The sequence below is a fragment of the Porites lutea genome, chromosome 8 (assembly GCF_958299795.1).
Source record: "Porites lutea chromosome 8, jaPorLute2.1, whole genome shotgun sequence".
NCBI lineage: Eukaryota > Metazoa > Cnidaria > Anthozoa > Scleractinia > Poritidae > Porites > Porites lutea.
This window is the reverse complement of record NC_133208.1, coordinates 22,909,474-22,927,377: the sequence shown is the minus strand read 5'-3', so window position 1 is coordinate 22,927,377 and position 17,904 is coordinate 22,909,474. Positions and strand designations below refer to the sequence as shown.

General features: G+C 38.4%; 1 protein-coding gene across 1 annotated transcript in view; it reads right to left on the bottom strand.

Moving 5' to 3' along the window:
* LOC140947019 (uncharacterized) overlaps positions 1-17,904 on the bottom strand; it is a 57,928-nt gene that overhangs the window by 31,471 nt on the left and 8,553 nt on the right. The window contains exons 12-16 of the mRNA XM_073396100.1: positions 17,443-17,533; positions 16,601-16,975; positions 15,503-15,625; positions 13,833-13,955; positions 13,214-13,348 (exon numbers count right to left, since the gene is read on the bottom strand). Coding sequence (XP_073252201.1) covers positions 13,214-13,348; positions 13,833-13,955; positions 15,503-15,625; positions 16,601-16,975; positions 17,443-17,533 — 847 coding nt within the window. The remainder of the gene's footprint in view (positions 1-13,213; positions 13,349-13,832; positions 13,956-15,502; positions 15,626-16,600; positions 16,976-17,442; positions 17,534-17,904) is intronic.

Sequence of the window (17,904 nt, the reverse complement as noted above, 5' to 3'; positions counted from 1 at the left end):
AAACAAATTGCTGTTGCGTGGATAAGTTAAGCTGATGACAGAATTTTGTTCTATACTTATGCAATTGTTGAACACAGTGTTCACTAAGTGGTCTTTAAGGTTGCCTAGGGACATGAGTGATATTTTTGGTCGATTTTAAAAAAACTCTTCCAGCAAAAAGGATGGCCACGATCTTAAAACAGGATGAGCAGGATGATAGGCTCCTGGAATAAAGTATTCCTGTTTGGCTCTCCTGAATACTTTTTCACTGGGAACAGTGAAACAGTACCCAGTGAAACAGGAATTTACAGTGTTTGTGTTTAATATCAGATTAAACTCAATTTTTATGCATAAAATTGCATATAATGGATAAGTGAACTTCAACTCAAATGACAACTGAGTTGGTAATTTAGCCTCTTAAGAAGAATAACACCCAACTATACTCTGCTAAACTAACTTAAGGAAAATCGACCTTCTTCCACTTCGCTCCTGTCGTCCAAGAGTCCAGGAACGTGGTTATAGTTGCCTCCTAGTTAGCTCAATTGGGAGGCGCCGGTCTGCTGTGCGGGAGGTCGCGTGGTTCAAACCCCGGTAGGACCAACACTTAGGATCTTTAAATATCTGAGAAGAAAGTGCTGCCTTTGTATGGCATCCGCAAACGGTTAGACTTTCTAGTCTTCTCGGATAAGGACGAAAAATTGTAGGCCTATCGCAAAGCACTTTCACTTACCTGGTTCTTGCGGGACGTAAAAGAACCCACCACTGTTCGCAAAGAGTAGGGGACGTAGACCCCGATGGTGTGGCCAACCTTTCCTGGGTTGGGTGGGTTGTATATAAGGAGCGATCTTAATATAGGGATATATCCTCCTTCAGCTGTCGTAAAAAAATGCTCGTAAACAGTGTATAATTATGTGCCCAGCAGGGGGCAGATTGAAGGGCAATCCAGTTTAATTCCGCGAAATTGACTTTTATCTTCTGATTCTATCCAAGCAGCAGCGCTATTACACACTGCTATTAGTTGACCTGCAGGGTAAAACAAACAATTTCACTTGCTACAGAATGATTCCGCGAACGTGATTTTCTCGGAAGCAAACAATCCTGAGCTCTTGGCAGTGATATTATTTTTTTTTCAGATTTAAAACTGGCTGGTGTAAAGAACAACAACAACAAAATACTCACGTTACCTCTAGACCATAATCTTTGGTGAATTCAATATGCATACTGTTAAAACAGGGAGAGTAATTTCCTTTAAAGTAGTTTCTTTCATGTGCACCCCACTCGATATCCTTCTTTCTTGCTATCATACTTTAATTCTTTATTGATAAATAAGGACACAAAGCACAAGTTAACGATAATAAGATGCCAAAGCCAGAGGCTTATATCGAGTAGGTCAGAGAGTTACAATGTGCTGCTAAGTTACAATGAGAATAAAAATTAATAAGTACAAGATTTACAGAGAAAAGGCAAACTGTTACAACATATAAAGACTTATTACTGCATATAAAGCAAAATAAACATAACAAATAAATTAATCAATTAATTAAAAAAAATTGATATAAAATTAACCTTAAGTGTTAAGTGTTAAGCACGTTGACTCAACTAATAATAACGAATTCAAATATTTGCCGGTAAGTACAAAAACTATATATAATATTATCATTAAGCAATAAGGAAATATATACAATGACTCAAGACATCAGTTCTTGGGTCTAAATACAGATGCACAAAAGAAAAAAAAAAGATTAGTGTAGTGCAGTAGTGTAGTAGTGTAGTGCAATTCAGTTACTGCAAGAAAAAGTTAGATTGAGAGCGTTCAATGACAGAGTTGTCAGTCACTACAAGTAAATAAACATAAGTTCAGACTATTCTCAATACTTAGCTATGATCTCCTGACAATCCTCTAAAGAAGTACAGCGTTCAGTGACAGAGCTGTCACCAGAAGGCCGAAAACATATTACTCCATCCACAGTCCAGACTTTGCTGACAATGCCTTCCTCAATATCCTTGTTTAAGTATTTAAGAATTTCGCGGCAATTGATGGTTAAATCCTCTTGGAGGTTGAATGGACGTTTACGTTCCTTGAGCACACGGCGGCGAGACATGACCGCAACTTTAGTATTATGCTCAGTAAACCGCACAATAATAGGTCTTGGTTTGGCTCCAGATTTCTGGCCTACACGATGAGATCTACTTAATATGTCATTTGAAGCAACATCCACGTTGAGTTCAGATTTGAAGAGGTCAACTGCAAGATTATCAGTGTTCTCCTCTGGCTGTTCAGCAACGCCATAATGCGAACATTAGTTCTTCTTGTGTATTGCTCCAAATCGTCTACTTCTTGTGATAGTCTATAATTGTCATCTTCAAGACCTGCTATTGCTATGTCTTTCAGCACTAGATTATTCTTAAGTTTGGTTAACTCTTCATCCAGTTTGGCAATCTTTACTTGATTTGAATTTATTAGTTCATTTAACTTTTTTTCCGACGAGGCAAGTTGAGTTTCAAAACCGGAGGCATCGAAGTTGATACTATCAGCCAGAGATCTTTGAAACTCAGTCGATGAGATATAGTCGTCGACGATTTTAGTGACATGAGATTGAATAATACTCGTAACGAGGCCCGGCAGTGATGATTTAACCTACTCGTTAAGTTTGATCTCTAATTTATCCCAGTGATTTTCAAAAGTCGAATTAGTTGGATCGATAGCATCATTAGCCATAGGAGGTTTCCTTTTTGGTCCCATAATGGAAAAAATACGAGAGAATATAACCTTGATTGTAATAAGTTTGTAGAGCACAAAATCAGGCAGCCATCTTGGCTCGCTGGCCGCTGACCGCTATATCCTTCCTAATAATACGAAACTTAAAATTTAGCTCAGGCAAATGTCAATAATTATCAGTACTTTATGAAATGTGTTAGTTAAGAGCAGTAAGTAAACACATAATCTTTTTAAGGTAAGTGTACCTCGACTTCCTGAAGAAGCATGCTGGAGTGTCAGTGGCGCAGAGGACAAGCGGTACGTGTTGCCCTCTCGACATCTTACTTGAACTAATTAAAAGTAATATTTCCTTTCTTAAAAAAAAAAAAAAAATCTATTGTGTTCTCTTAAAATAATTATTCTGATGCGTTAAGGGAGAAGTAAAGCACTGATTTGCCTAAAGTAAATATAATTATTTTTGGACTAAAGTTAAGGTCACCGAAAGGCGGGAAACAGTAGTTGGATAATTGACATAACTATTTATTAATAATTAATTCATCAAGTCACGATCAAGTCAATCAAGTCAAGTCAATTTTTATTTAACTCACACAGAATATTAATACTATTTACAATTCAGTGCTTTTGAATATAACAATAAAAAGATGTGACAAAGGAAAATAAATCATTTAAATTTTACATTCATTGTGCAGAGTTTGGGACACCTAAGTAGAACTAACCGAGTAGGTGACCCAAAAGAAGAATACGAGTAGAAGGATTTATACAGTGACAAAATAGCTGTTTTCGATTAAAAGTATTACTTTATTAACAAAAATTAATAGCAGGAAATAGTGACACTCTTCTCAAATCACATTATAATGACCTAAAACTGTAAAGCTTTTAAACTCATATGAACGCACCTAGGCTCCTTTTGATTGGTCTATTTCTCCCCCTCTCTTATTTGCCCCCACGAAAATAGGACTTTCATCAGGAAGTATTTTTGTGTGTCGGGCTTCCCTTGGAAATCATGGCTACATTCCTGTATCTAACCCGTGTTCTTTTTTCGCTGTTGATACCAGATGATTAAATGTCACATGCTTTTCCCTCTACCTGATGCGCCTCACAGAACTATTCCCAGTCCGAGGGCGATCAACAAGAAAAATCAACCACTGTACGTACTATTACTATATATGTATTTTCTTTACCTTTTCCTTGCCTTTAACAAATAACCTTTCCAACTATTAAATTTTACATTCAGCTGTACATGGATGGCCTTTACCAAGGGTCTTTTCTTCGCCCGACGTGTCAAAATAATAGTTCTGCTGCTTTCAACTTACAAGACAGGCGTCGATCCACACCGGTTTTCACCGTTTTATGTAAATCGGTCACTTTTTTCATAATAAATACGTTTTTAATAATAAAAGTTGAAATCCTGTCTGAATGACTCGGAAACCCTGGAAAGCGGACTTTAAGGTGTAAAATCCAGAAAATTTTATGAGGGACCCGCTCCCGAACCCCGCTAGAAGCTTGCGTCTTCGACGCTTATTTAGGAAATCGGTCAGTATATATTCTAGATCCGCGCCTTCAAGACCATCCACAGTTGTTTCTTTTTTCAAATGCCTTGGTTCATGCGCTTCCCAGAATAATAGCAAATGCAATGAATTCAGCATAGCATGCCCAGTGGATTTACATTTCGTATTGTTCTCGTTGGCTTAGAGAATCAGCTCGGATCTACACATTTAATATGACTAAAATTTCCACACAACTGTGAGAGGAATCACATTTTTGATCCAATGTAAGACTACCTGTAAGTGTCTGCAAGGACGTCTTACTGGGACGAATCAATGAAGCGATCTAGGGCAAGCTAAAAGAAGAACAGGCAGGTTTCCACGGAGTAAGAAGCCGTGCCGATCACATATTCACTTTATGCACGTGAAATAAGGTCTTTTCTATGACCACTTTTAATCCAAAATCAGTCTTCACAATACGCTCTCAGCGGCATTTGCTGTTAAACCTGGAGTTAGGCAATGTTGAATGGTTGAATCCTCTGTCTCGATTTCAGAGTATTGGTCAATGCCATCCTGAGAGATACAGGTCAACATATAATGTAGGTATAACACAGTTCGACCTTCCTCGCCCATCTTGAAGTGCTGATGATTTAGCTATACTCTCGATTAATCGTCCTCGATCTTTGAGAGGAAAAAGACAGTAAATGGAGTTGCCTGAAGCCCAAGGCTTGCGCCATGCAATGGAATCCAAATCCCGAATCCCGGAAATCTTTTTGTTTGTTGAATCTGGAATCTTGGAAATTTTGATGCAGGAATACTGGATCCTGGGCTTTGAAATCCGGAATCCACGACGTAGAATCCAGTATCCAGGACTGTCTTGTATTCCCTTACATGGGGCGACAAGGCAATGCACCCACCCCACATGCCCGGCCGTCATCATTGATGACTTTATTTATTTGGGCAGCGTTATTAGCAATGAAGATGGCTCTCGGGGAGATATCAATAAGGTATGGCTGGGAAAGTTAGTTGCCACAGCGAGTCGACTAAAATGCAGCTGTATATTAGCGGAGCTCCTTGCGCGCGCGAAGCGCACGCGATCGGAGCACCATAACTAAGATAATTTGGAACACTATCCATCCGAGAAATTTTGGTTATGACGTCAGCGTACGTCCGTCCGAACGGACTTTCCGGATAATGGAAAGTAGTCCGCATGGACTCTTGGGGTAGGAAAAAGTAGATATTTTTTGGCGGGAAATCGCATGGCGCAACGTCGCGCAATTATATCGCGCAACTGAAAAGAGAAATTTCAAAGCAACTTAGCAAAAAGAGTTTTCGACAGAGCCTTTCCTTTATAACTTTTTATTACAACTTACGAAAGCTATTATGTCAACAAACAAAAGCAGTTAGATTTTAGCGTGTAGACGACAGGTTTTAAGAAGAGAGTAAAGAGAAGGTGAAGGGCAGAGAGCAAGAGTCAACACGCGTAGAGCAAGCGAAGACGATCGCAAAAGAGAGTGCGTTAGAAGTAGAAGAAGACAAAAGTTTAGCGAGGGAAGTCGGCAAGTAGAGAGAGTCAGGGCGAGAAGAAGAAGAAGAGAAAAGTATAGTGAAAAACGCCGGCAAGCAAAACGAGGCAGAGCTAGAATGAATAGACAAAGGCAAAGAAAACGGCAGCAAAATAATGACATGATGACAAAAAGTGTTGAGTTAATGTCACTATGGACCCGCGCCTTTAACATTTTGATTTCAAACTGATCTCGGAAGCGAAAATTCAGCTAGTCATTTAAAAATACAAGCAGGGAAGAAAGAGGCTTTTCACTTTTCTCACCATAGTCACGCGTTGATCACGCTCTACGACCGTCCAATTTTTATGCTCTTATTGGTCAAAATTTGACAGGTGGTTCATGCAGAAAATTTATACAGCATCTTGAAACTTGTTTACTTTGACAGCTGAAGCTGACAGAGTTTTTTGTCAACTTGTGATGTTTTTTACTGTCTTTTTCCACTGGATGCATAAAATGAAATACAGCTGCTATCAACAGTCTTCTGTTATTCATGGCTGGTTTGTTTATTGAATTTTTGGTTGAGAAATTCGCCGCTTGTCAACGTTGGAAATCCGATTTCGGATGATCGTTTTCGTTTTTCACCTTGCTGGATGCGGATTAAAAAGTCCCTCAAGCGATTCTGGCCTTACTTGATAGCTTTCAGGAGCTGCATCTCGAATGGTAAGCCTGAGTAATTATAGTATACAGTGTATGTGTTTGTTTTTTTTTTTATATCTAATTTCATGAAGTCGAGCGCAGTTTATGAGGCTAGTTTATGCACGTTTGTATTAAGATCTGAGACACTGATCTAGTATGAGGTTTGATATAAGCTTGCAGAACTTTGAAAAGCCTTTAGTCGATATATTCTCTCCGCAAATAGAAAGAAAAAACGTTCCGAAGAGTATTTAGTTATAATTTTGGCTGTAGAAAGAAAGCTTTGAGCGATTTTCTTGCCTCGAGTTCATCTTCGAAAACAGTAAACACCAGGAAGCCGGATAAAAGCTTTAAGGTTAAGCTTAAAGACTCAGGATTTTTAGAGACGCTTTAACACTTGTCTTCGTGAATGAAAATTGTTGTCTCTGTAAATGTTTCACCGAATTACATTTCCTTTATTGATTGTTAGTAGTCTCTTGCAATTTTAATCGCTTTGCCGTTTGTTTTCAGTCGTTCATAAACATCGCTTGCAGGAGTACTGAAAATGCCGCGCGTATCAAACGCTCTTTAAGATTACACATCTTTATAAAACCATTAAACAAAAAAAAGAATAAACACAGTAAATTCTTTATTATGTTGAAGCGTAACTCTTTTAATGTTCACCTGAAATTTGGCGCTTGTCAAAAGTGAGAACCGGCTGGCCGTATGGGTGATTTTGGAAATTTTTTGAACGGTTTTGCTAAAAGCCCAGACGTGCTTCGTACGGTTCTGAATACTTGAATGGATGCAATTTGTCTTGAAAAATTGTGAAATACTGCATTTTGTCTGAGGTCTGTATGATAAAAACAGCGCCTCATATTACTGTTTCACCTCAGATGTGATGTATAAAAAGTATGAAATGTTGGTTTACATGCACCCAGAGTTGTTGGCAAGATTTTGTTGAGTAAACTTGTCGAACGCAAAAATTCGGGCTGATTTGTTTTCCAAGAATTCGTTTTCCAGGCCTAATCTACTGGGATGAGGAGCCATTATGGCTCTTAAATGTGATCGAAGATGATTGCTATTTTTTGGGTGTATATATACGGCTATCAATTCGATGTAAGATATTTTTTCACTCCAAAATCACTTAGCCTTAGCTTTCCCTAAAAAGACACATATGTGCCCTTAAGTTAACTGATTTGTGCATTACAAGTTTATTGTTTGATTTAAATTATAAATTTATTAATGGGAGCTTCGCTTTTAGCCCTGGCTAAATCTATATATTAACAACTGCGTGAACAAGCTCGGTGCTCTCATATGGCAAGAGTATTGGAAAGTAGCTAAGGAAGATGTGAGTAATACGATGAAGCTTTTCAAAACGGCTAACGACGGGAGATCTGTAAGGGATACCCGGAGAAAGCAGGCTGTCCATTCTTAGAGGGTCCCCAATAGGTCTCTTCACTCCCGTAATCCCGAGGGTTATTTTTTGGCAACCCACCTCCTGCACATACCGTCAATCCCGAATCTCGCCCTGATTTTGCTTTTAAATCCCGAATCCCGAGCTTCAAATAAGGGAAATCCCGTATCCCGTAAAACCTATTGAGGATCCTCTTCTTAACAAGACAGTGTTTAAATCTCACCGGGGTCAAAAATATTTTCTTTAAGTCGTAGTTAATCTCAATTTTCTTTTTAGAGTCGATTCGCTGGGTTTCTCAACTTAGCATGTGCAAGTATACGATTGACATTTCGTGTGCTTCGCACAAGTGCCACTTGCACACTTGATTCACACAGTAAACCTCCATCATCTGCCCTGGATTAAGCTCAATCGGTAGAACGCTTTATGTGATCCGGGATTTAGAGGATTCGGGTACTGAGTAAAATGAAGCCAACGTGCAAATAGCCTATTGTCATACTCAATAAAAACAAATGGATGTGACAGGTATTTCACTAAGCTGCACGTTTATTTCTCAAAGCAACTCCAATCCTAATCCAAAAATTGCCTCAACATAATGCAGTGCCCATCGGGACCGCGAGTTAGTGTCCTTATTAGCAAGCAATGTAGCGTCTGCAGTAGGAAGGGAATTTAGCTGCTGTTTGACTATTGCCGGCGCGTGCGCAAGAAGAGAGTTGACTGTACCCATGATCGTTATGCATTTCGTTTCCGATTTTGTCATGTTCAGTTTTGTAGAGTGCATCCCTATACCTATATTAAAACAAGCTAAGTAACATGACATCTTTTAAGTTAAACCATCTGTTCATCGTAGTTTATTTAACAACTGTATATTTCTGATCATCGTGACAAGTGACAACTGCATTGCTAATTTAATGTATTATTGTATGGTTATTTAATTTATTAGTTTGACTTCCTGGTAAGTTCTATTAATATTATTTATTTTGTTACTTGATCTTAAAAAAAGGCATAAAAGTACATTTATCCTCATATTAGTTTCAAGAAAACTGTTCTTCTTTCCGAACGCGAGTAGCACGTTGTGCTACCACGTAGCTTTTCCCCTTTTCTTAAGTTATAGAGATACAGATATTAAAGTGAAGTGCAGTCTTTTTTATATTGTCTACCTTAGTGAAAGAATAGAATATGTAATTACTTCTTTTACCTCTTGTGTCTAATTAGCGCCACAATAACGGAGATCACAACCACTAGGTGTACCACTAAGATAGTACACATAATATGAGCCACAATTTCTCACTTTGATGTTTGTTGACCATTTACAGCAGCTACCATAATAATGAAAGCACACCGTCCTGGTGACCTGACCATCTGCTACTGTGGGGTGTCCACCGTTCATCCAGCCGGGTGCATTAGCACCACATCTGTATGTAGGTGGACATGAAGTTGGCATTCTTATGCCTGCTGATCCCTCAAAACGAAACCAACCAGGTCCGAGTCCACTGTCACAATAATCGTGGTAAGAAGTGTACGTAATCTTTCTGTCACCGCTGTTAAGACTTCCGTAATTCTGACATTCTGTTATAGAAAATAATATTAATAATAGTAATTATTATTATTATAATTATTATCATAAGAATTAATTTAACTTTTAAAAAGCTAGAAAATTATTTAATATGTTAGTTTTTCTTGTAGTTTAACTGGTTTCGTAAAGTTTTATCTTCTGTACATAAACAGATTCAAAGTGGGTAATTTTCATGTCCTCTGAGATCCCCCAGCACCTATCCCACTGTGGCAATCTCTGTCTGCATACGAGTCATTGAGGACTGGTTACTGACTTTCACACACTGGTAGACATACAGTCAAGTTTAAGCAATAACATGGGAAAGGGAGACAAATATATCTGTAGGCATTCTTAAGCTGCCTCGATCTGCGCCTGCAAATGGATGAGTGCATGATCTCTGCTACATACGATGAAGTAGGGAAAAAGTAGGTTGAATAATAATTTTATACACTAAAAGTGGTTCAATTAATCACATTGAAGCTAGTTTCTTTATCGTCTGTCCTCGTATTGATGATAAAATTGCATCATAACATTTTCAAAGTGTTGTGGATCCACGAGCACGGGCCCCAGGCGAGTGAATCTGCTAGAAAATTTGACTATGTTATGACCTGGCGTCAATTTGCTTTTTACTATAACAAAAGTTTGGAAAAAAGGATCAGTAGAAAACATTTTACTTTTCAAAAGAAACTACAGTAGAACTCGGTTAATACGGACAAGTAGGAGACATGTCATGGTGTCCGTATCATCCGGATGGCTGTATTAAGTGGGCTCTCCGAAAAAACGTGCAGGACACATGTTGTATCAAAATAAAGACTAACTTAAAGGCAAACAAAGAGGAAGAAGGGTAGGAACAGTAACTGCGGCGAAAAGTCAAAGAAGTGAAAATTGTGTAGTAGGAGGCAGAAAAAAAAATTTCAATGGCTATATGGTACAAGGGGCAAACACGGGAAGAAAGACTGACTTAAAATCAAACATATCACGTTATTCTGCTACTTAAACCAAAAGAAATCTGTCATTGTTTGAACAGTGTACAATGTTTACAATTAGCCCGTGCTTTTGACAAGGAAAATAGTCAGTGTGCAGATAATCAGTGTCCGTAAGTAGCAGGGGTTGACAGTGTATGAGAGTCTGTGCCTCGGGACACAGAAAAGTGTCCGTTATCCGCATAAACCGGTGTGCGTATTAGGCGAGTAAAGTTTAGAAACTGTCCGTTATACATGGGTGAGAATAACTCAGTTAAAGTAAAGAAAGAAAAAAAAAACAAAACAAAACACCACGCATAATTCCCGAACCGTAGTGTCGGTAATAAGAAACTTTTACTTTATGTCTTTGTAATTGTAAAAACAAAAAAGGTCGAGTTTCAAAATCCCTTGAGTGTCAGGATGCCTATGAACTCAAAAGGAATTATGAACTATTCCTGTTTGATTTTTTTCATTGCGTGCAGTTTCTTGCAATTTAATTTTCTTCTATGGGCGTCAAGGGATCTCATAGAGTAAATAACGTAAAGCAGTGAACTACACTTTGCTGGAGGGCGTCCCGTAATAAAAACAAGCTTGCGCAAGTGTCAGAAGGTTGTTATCATAATGATCAGCTTGAAACGCGCAAAAAAATAGAAGCCTATAATTAAGTTTTTTTCGTTTTGTGCTTGCGTGCTAGTGGCATGATGCTGTCTCTTCAAATAATGCTGTTTAAATCTCCCAGCCTACTGCGAGGTTCAGTGACGCTAACGTTTAGCTCCTTCAGAGTTTATAATAATAGTCGGAGGCGTAGAGTCCCGCGTATTCTCACAACACTTGGCATAAGCGATCCCCTATCAGTAGCGGTCTTCTTCCATAAAAAGGAGCTAAAGCAACAGCGACGGCGACGTCAAGGAGCGAAAACGACACAAAAGACTACTGTATTCACGCCGTTTTTTTATCTTATCACCCTTATTCTATTTTGTTCAAGTTAATTGTCGAGTCTTGGCGAATGTTTCTCGACTGGTGTTTAATTCTAAGGTAATGTATCTTAATGTGAAAAAAGGAAAGACAAAATGGTTTTGTAGCTCTGAAAGCGTTCTGTGTTTAGTAATGTATGAACATCTCCCTAACGTTTCTCTCAATTGTTAATTGCAGTAATAGGGATTGCGCACAGCAAAGATAAACGTTTTTTGTATTCCACACAAGATGGTGTCACGTTAAAGCCCTAACTCCCCCATAACAATACAGGACCACATTGCAAGAGCCATTATGGCCCTTGGTAAACACCACGCAGTTAGTCTTTAAACAAATTCAGGCACAAAATAGTGCACATATCGTGATCAATGTAATGATTATTGGATTTCCCACCTAAACAGGGCGGAGACAAGTTTAAAGGGGCTGTGTCACGGCAGTCCAGTTCATTTTGTTTAATTTTCCGAATTACTCGCCCTCAAACGCTATTGAACTTAAAGAAAGCAAAGAAATTACATGTAAATGACAAAATCAGAGATCAGAGACAAACAAATATGTCTCCTGAGCATTATTATTGAAGTTACAAGCAGCAGGAATCAACTTTGAAAAACTGTTAGGCTGAACAGTTTTCAAGAACCCTAATTTCAATCCGTTTCAATCTTCTTCAGTTTTGCCCATCCGTGGCATCTGTTGTTTCCAATGTGTTATTTTAACCTTCCTTTAATGTTTTAAGTGGTTATTTTTATGTTTCTCTTAATTTAACGAGAATCTTGAAATGTTCTAATTTGGCTGAATTTCGTGACACAGCTCCTTTAAGGTTTTTGTCTTCTGCCTAAGACCTTATTAAGTTACAATTAGTTCATACACGTATATAATTATAACAATTATCGAATGAGGCTCAGTATGATGTGAAGAATTGTGAGATTGAGGAGTAGCATGCCATCGATTGGATACTGCCTACATCTTTCAAATATGGTAACCGCATGCTGGTTATGAAGATTTAGCGGCGGGACTGAAGACAATCAGAAACGGTGAAATATTTTGAAAGAATAATAACTGAGAGGAAACGAGATTATTTCACTTCGTTGTGTCGGTTCAGTTCCGAAACCCCAAATATAAGTATAGAGGCAAAGTTAAATGGTCACTTGTTTGAAACTAAAACAAGCTTGTGGCCCTCTCGCATCTCTCAATCCCATGCTTCTATTTAATCATTTTATTGAGAAGGGTCTAATTTAAACGACAAAGTGATTTCTGCCACTTAAACCTTTCAAGTATGTAGCACCCCAGTACTATTCGCCTTGTGCAACGGATTTACAACGCTCCGTTTTCATATGTTTCTTATAGTGAAGTTTCTTTATCTCTCGTAAAAAATTGGACCAAGAACCCCTCGATGATGCTCAAGGTTTCAAGTTGGCCACTGATCATGAGTCCATCTGATCAGTTTATGGCAGCTAATGGGGTCCTTGCCGCAACGTTTCAGTTACTCTTACCTGCTCAGGTCGGGACTAAATATCGTTTTCTTACACTTTTCTATGGGGTACTGAACTCTCTAGTATATGTTATCTTGGGTGCATTGTTTCTTGGTGTTTCAGAAACTAATTAATGTTAGTTCGCTTTTGTTTTGTGTTGTGGGAAATGTTTACTAAGTTTTCTTCTCCGCAACACCAAGAAACTACCATTATCTTAAAGCTCCCGCAGTCAAATAAGTGATATCTATAATAATCATAGTCCGTTAATCGCGAGACCGCTATCTCCAAATATTCCTTGACATAAGAGGTTGCAGGACAAAATCCAGATAGAGTGAAAAGCTCAAACATTTGTTGAAGGCTGAATTAGTCACGTAGGTAAGAAATGAGTATCAGGACAATCCCACCGGAAGTAACGACGATCCCTACGCCGGCATACTAGAGGTCTAGTAAATGGACATCTTCCTAATATTCGGCGAGTTGATTACCTGATGGTAGATTGCAAGTTCTGCCATTTCCAGTGTAAGGATTGTTACATGAACAACTAAAAGATCCCAATGTGTTTGTACATGAAGCAAGTGAACTGTGGCAGTTGTGAGTACCGCTGGCGCACTCGTCAATATCTACAAAACGAAGAATGCCAAAATGTATAATCAAAACGTTTTTTATTGCTAAGAGAAAACAGAACGAGAAAAACGGAATGGATTATCTTAAGCGCAATTAAAAAAAAAAAATACATTAATGTAAGAGCTGCTGATAAGGTGTTTCCTCATTGGTCGCAGAAACAAAAACACATCATTGTTTATCATTATTTTCTATAGTTCCACAGTTACGGTATCAAACCAATTGACTTTTAGGCCTAAAAAAATGATCACAGGTTTCAGTCACCATCGTTGCACTTTTCATATAAACTGGCTGCTTGGCTCCCTCATTTCTTTTTGTTTACTATAGAAACATTCAATACTAAAATTAATTTAAATTCCAGCCTAACCAAAGCTTTAACTGTGAAAGGCGAGAAGAGCACAAAAGACTCTTGCATTGCTGTCGTTGCTGTTCACTCTAAAAACAAACATATCAAACAAACAAAATTATACTTAAAAGGCTCACCGGTGCATGTGGATCCATCTCCTGTAAATCCTGCTTTACAGGCGCATGCGTAAGATCCAACAGTATTACTACACACCGCATTAACGTCACAGACGTGAGAGTTGGTAGAGCACTCGTCGATATCTGGCGAAAAAAATGAGGAAGCCTTCTTGTTTAGTGATGCAACAAACTCTTGATCAATAGGGTCATTTACTCTCATTTTCTCTATGCTTTTATCCTGCTTAACTACAATAGGTAATCGTTTATTTTAAACGAAGCTTTTTTCCGGCGATGTGCCTTTATGCTCATGGCATGTAATTTAGGAACTTATGGGAATTCAATGTATAACTTGACATACATTTCTAGTTTCTAGTTTCTTCTCATAATTGTAAGGCCCAGTCCATTTTGAACACGATGTAATTTGTTTAAATTGATTTTTTTTTTATAAATTAATATCTATATCTTTGTAAAATAATTTCGCAATTCGCTTATTCCTAAGCGCGACGATTTTATTAATAAAACAGACTTATTATTTAGTTATTTTGCCCTTTTTACATACAAAGGAAGGGGGGGGGGGGAGGGGGACATTAAATTACACGTAATAAACACAATTTATGGAAGAGAATCCCAAAAGGCGAGGAAGTTTCAAGAAGGATTATAGGTGAGACTTCCTCTTAATCCTACATGACAGAATAGCTATAGTAAGAGGGAATATTCGAGGAAGTAAATTTTCTTTCTAAAATGCATAACGATTCAATGTGAATTTTTATTAAATATAACAGCAAAGTACCCTGTTTCCTCAGTTGGCATTCTATAGATCAATTTAGTTAAGATTCGCCCTGGCTTATGTGTAATGATGTCTATTCCTTCCTCACGTTCGTTTTGTTTTGCTCCTCGCGAAGGGCGGCCGAAGTCAGACCTCTAGTGGCCTGGGTTTATAATTTTGTGGTGCAAGGAACGTTTTGGCGATCAAAAAATAGTTCTCGTGACAAATTTTTACAGCAGTTGTATTTTACAGAGAACTTTGAAGGAAATTGGACCATCAACTTCAAAATAAGAGCAGACTGATTGAGATAAAATGAACATTTGTCAGCGCGTCTCACTCGCGCAGACAAGTTTGCTTCATCTCTCAGGACATGTTTGTCAAACGTGCGTTTCAGTTTGAAATCTATCTTTGTTTCGAGGTTAAGCCGAAATAGTGCTAAATATGCTTTAAAATACGCACTTAAAAATCAAATAGGATAATGAAACAAAAAGAAGACAGGAGAGAAAAGAGCCCCAGGTCTTACGATAGTAAGTTACGTAAAGCATTAGAATAACTTACATTAAATCTACCTGATGGTTTACATCTGGTCGCTAAGGTGGTGTCTTCATTTTTTTTTTTGTGCTTGTTTGTTTGTTGTTTTTATGTTTTAACAAATATGGTTTTAGGCTTTTTTTCCAAAATGACATGAGCTTTTGCACACAAACATTGCACCTTCAATGGTTTTGTCGACTTGTTTAAGAACCTTAAGATTAGAGTCGCTCACAGGAAGGTGTCGTTTACAAAAATTGATCATTAACAGGTCGTCTCTTCGAAAAACAATTTATTGTATGCAATTTCAAAGTTACGATATGTGTAGCTCCATCTGGGCTTATGCGTCGCTTAGGAGAGGTGGTAGAACATGGAGGATCAACTGTATCTCGAATACCATTGCAGGGTTTTCCATCTCCTGTGTACCCAGCATTACACGAGCATTTGTATGAACCCACGGTATTCTGGCAAACAGAATTGACGTCACAGGAATGGGAACCAGTGGTACATTCGTCCAAGTCTAAAACGTAAGCACAAAGAGGATTCTTGTCAAACAACATGACTTTTTTTAGTTAATGAAGCTTGTTTAAAAAGAATATACTGTGGTGTAGTTGGGTAATTGACGCACACTTGCAAGACAACTAAAATGTTTGAAAATAAGAACTTGCAAAAAGGGTCGTAAGCGTGCCCTGAGTTAACGTATGTACTTATGTTCGTTAATAATCTGCAAAGAGGTGTTTAGACAGGGGCACCCAACGTCAATTTTCGGAAAATATCTGTTCGGAAGACGATTTGAGATCTAGAATTTTCGGAACATTTGTTGTAAAATTTCTCGCTTGCCTGCCTCTCCTAGGATTTTCGAACATCTAAAAAATGGTAAAATGGCCCATTTTCAACGGATTTTTACCCTAGAAAGGTCACCTAAAATTTTCGGAAGCCTTTTTTCTGGCTCAAATCTTCGAAAAGGTAAGTTTTAATCCCTATAATTTTCGGATCATTAGACTTTCAGCTTGGAAATCCGAACAGGGGAAAAATTTTTAGGAGATGAAAATAAGCCTATACCTACCGTTTAAACACTAAAATACGTTCATTAATGCTATGTTTAAGTGGTTTTGAACTATATTCTCGTTGGGTGCCCCTGTTTAGAAAACCGGGTTAAAAAGTAAGCGGAGGTTAGCGCGACTTTTCCCGTGGTTCCAACGTATGAACGCTTTCTCGTTCTTCTTTTGATTACGCCGATTTCAGGCTTTTGCAGCCATTTTTAAGTCCATGGACATTTTTTTTAATACAAATGTATACGACTTGTTTCCCTATGTTTCTAATAATGAAACTGATTGGTGTTACCCTCTCTTCCATCTGTCTAACCATCTGCCTAACATGCTGTTATTGTGTTTCGACCTTTTTGAATGTAGTTTTAACTCAGTAGATTCAATATCTGGAACATGAAGATTAAGACATATAAGGGTATAAATCTCCATAGTGCTACGCTCAGTACCTTTAAAACAAGTGTAGTTGTAACAATTAGTACATGGCACATCATTCCAAGTGTAACCACGCCTGGCGCCAAGAGTGTGAACACAGTCTTCGTTTTTCCAGTCGTTCGGTTGCTGTGGGGCCCAGAACCTAAATTTGCTTATTTCTTTGTTTGTCCACACAAAGGAGCCCTCCACACTTCGGTCATTGAGTTCAATCCAAGATCTCTCTCCGTTGTGACGGTGTTGAATGTAGACATTTTCTTCTTGATTGTGAACCGTTACCAAATTGGAACTCATTGTAGAACAGTTTGATTCAGCGGTCAGCCACGAGGCGCATGCACGACTTGTGAAGTAACAGTAGCCACCAAAAAAACTCCATCTTGGCTGGCAAATATCTGTGATAAAGATATGAAACGACTGTGCAGTTTAGAAATCTCCACACAATTGGTCCCTTAAAGAGTGCCTTCTCCACAGGCTTTCCCAAGGCTTAGTAGGGAGAACAGAACAATCGAGAAGCGCGAGAAATGCAGGCAAGCAACGCGAGCGACTGGGGACCGTGAGGCAGCTTCACAAACATCATTCCAACTGCTTGTGCGGCCGATACGCTTAGCAGGAGGAAAAGAGGAAAATAAAACTGACGACGCCAAATTGAGAGCAGTATCTACTGATTAAATGGAATAATCAGTAGCAAAAACATTGAACGACTTCCAGAGAGCTAATATTTAAAATGATCGCCTTCCTCTATTAATGAAATGACCCTCGTATATAAGTTATCTCTGTATGCATTCATAATGAATTAGTTGTGAGTAATCAGTAAAGCCTATGTGTCGCTAAAAAAAGAATGCCATTAAACCGTTCTTACCTGACAAGACAGTATATGATACAGAGAGAGGGTCGTACTTTGACTTGTACAACTCCTTTAAACACACTCGAGCTCCAGTTGTGTTGACATACTGAAAAATGAGATATGTGACGATGAGAGTGCATTTGATAATGTACAATTGCCTTAATTATTTCGTCTTAGTCTCGACAGTATAGTGTACTTTGCAAGTGACTGCCTTCAATACCGTATTAAGTACAGTGTACAGTACTGCCTAGCACTTAAGCCCCGTGCAATTAACCGACACAACACTGTTGGCAGTTCTTGGCCAACAATGTTGGATGTGTGTGTGTGTGTGTGTGTGGGGGGGGGGGGGGGGGGGGAGAGGTGGGAGGGTGTTCAATACACGATGAGGTACAAGGAATCTGATTAACATCTTGGACTTTATTTATTATCTTCTTTGACGCCTGCTAACAATCTTAATCTTCTTACTCTTCTTCTCTA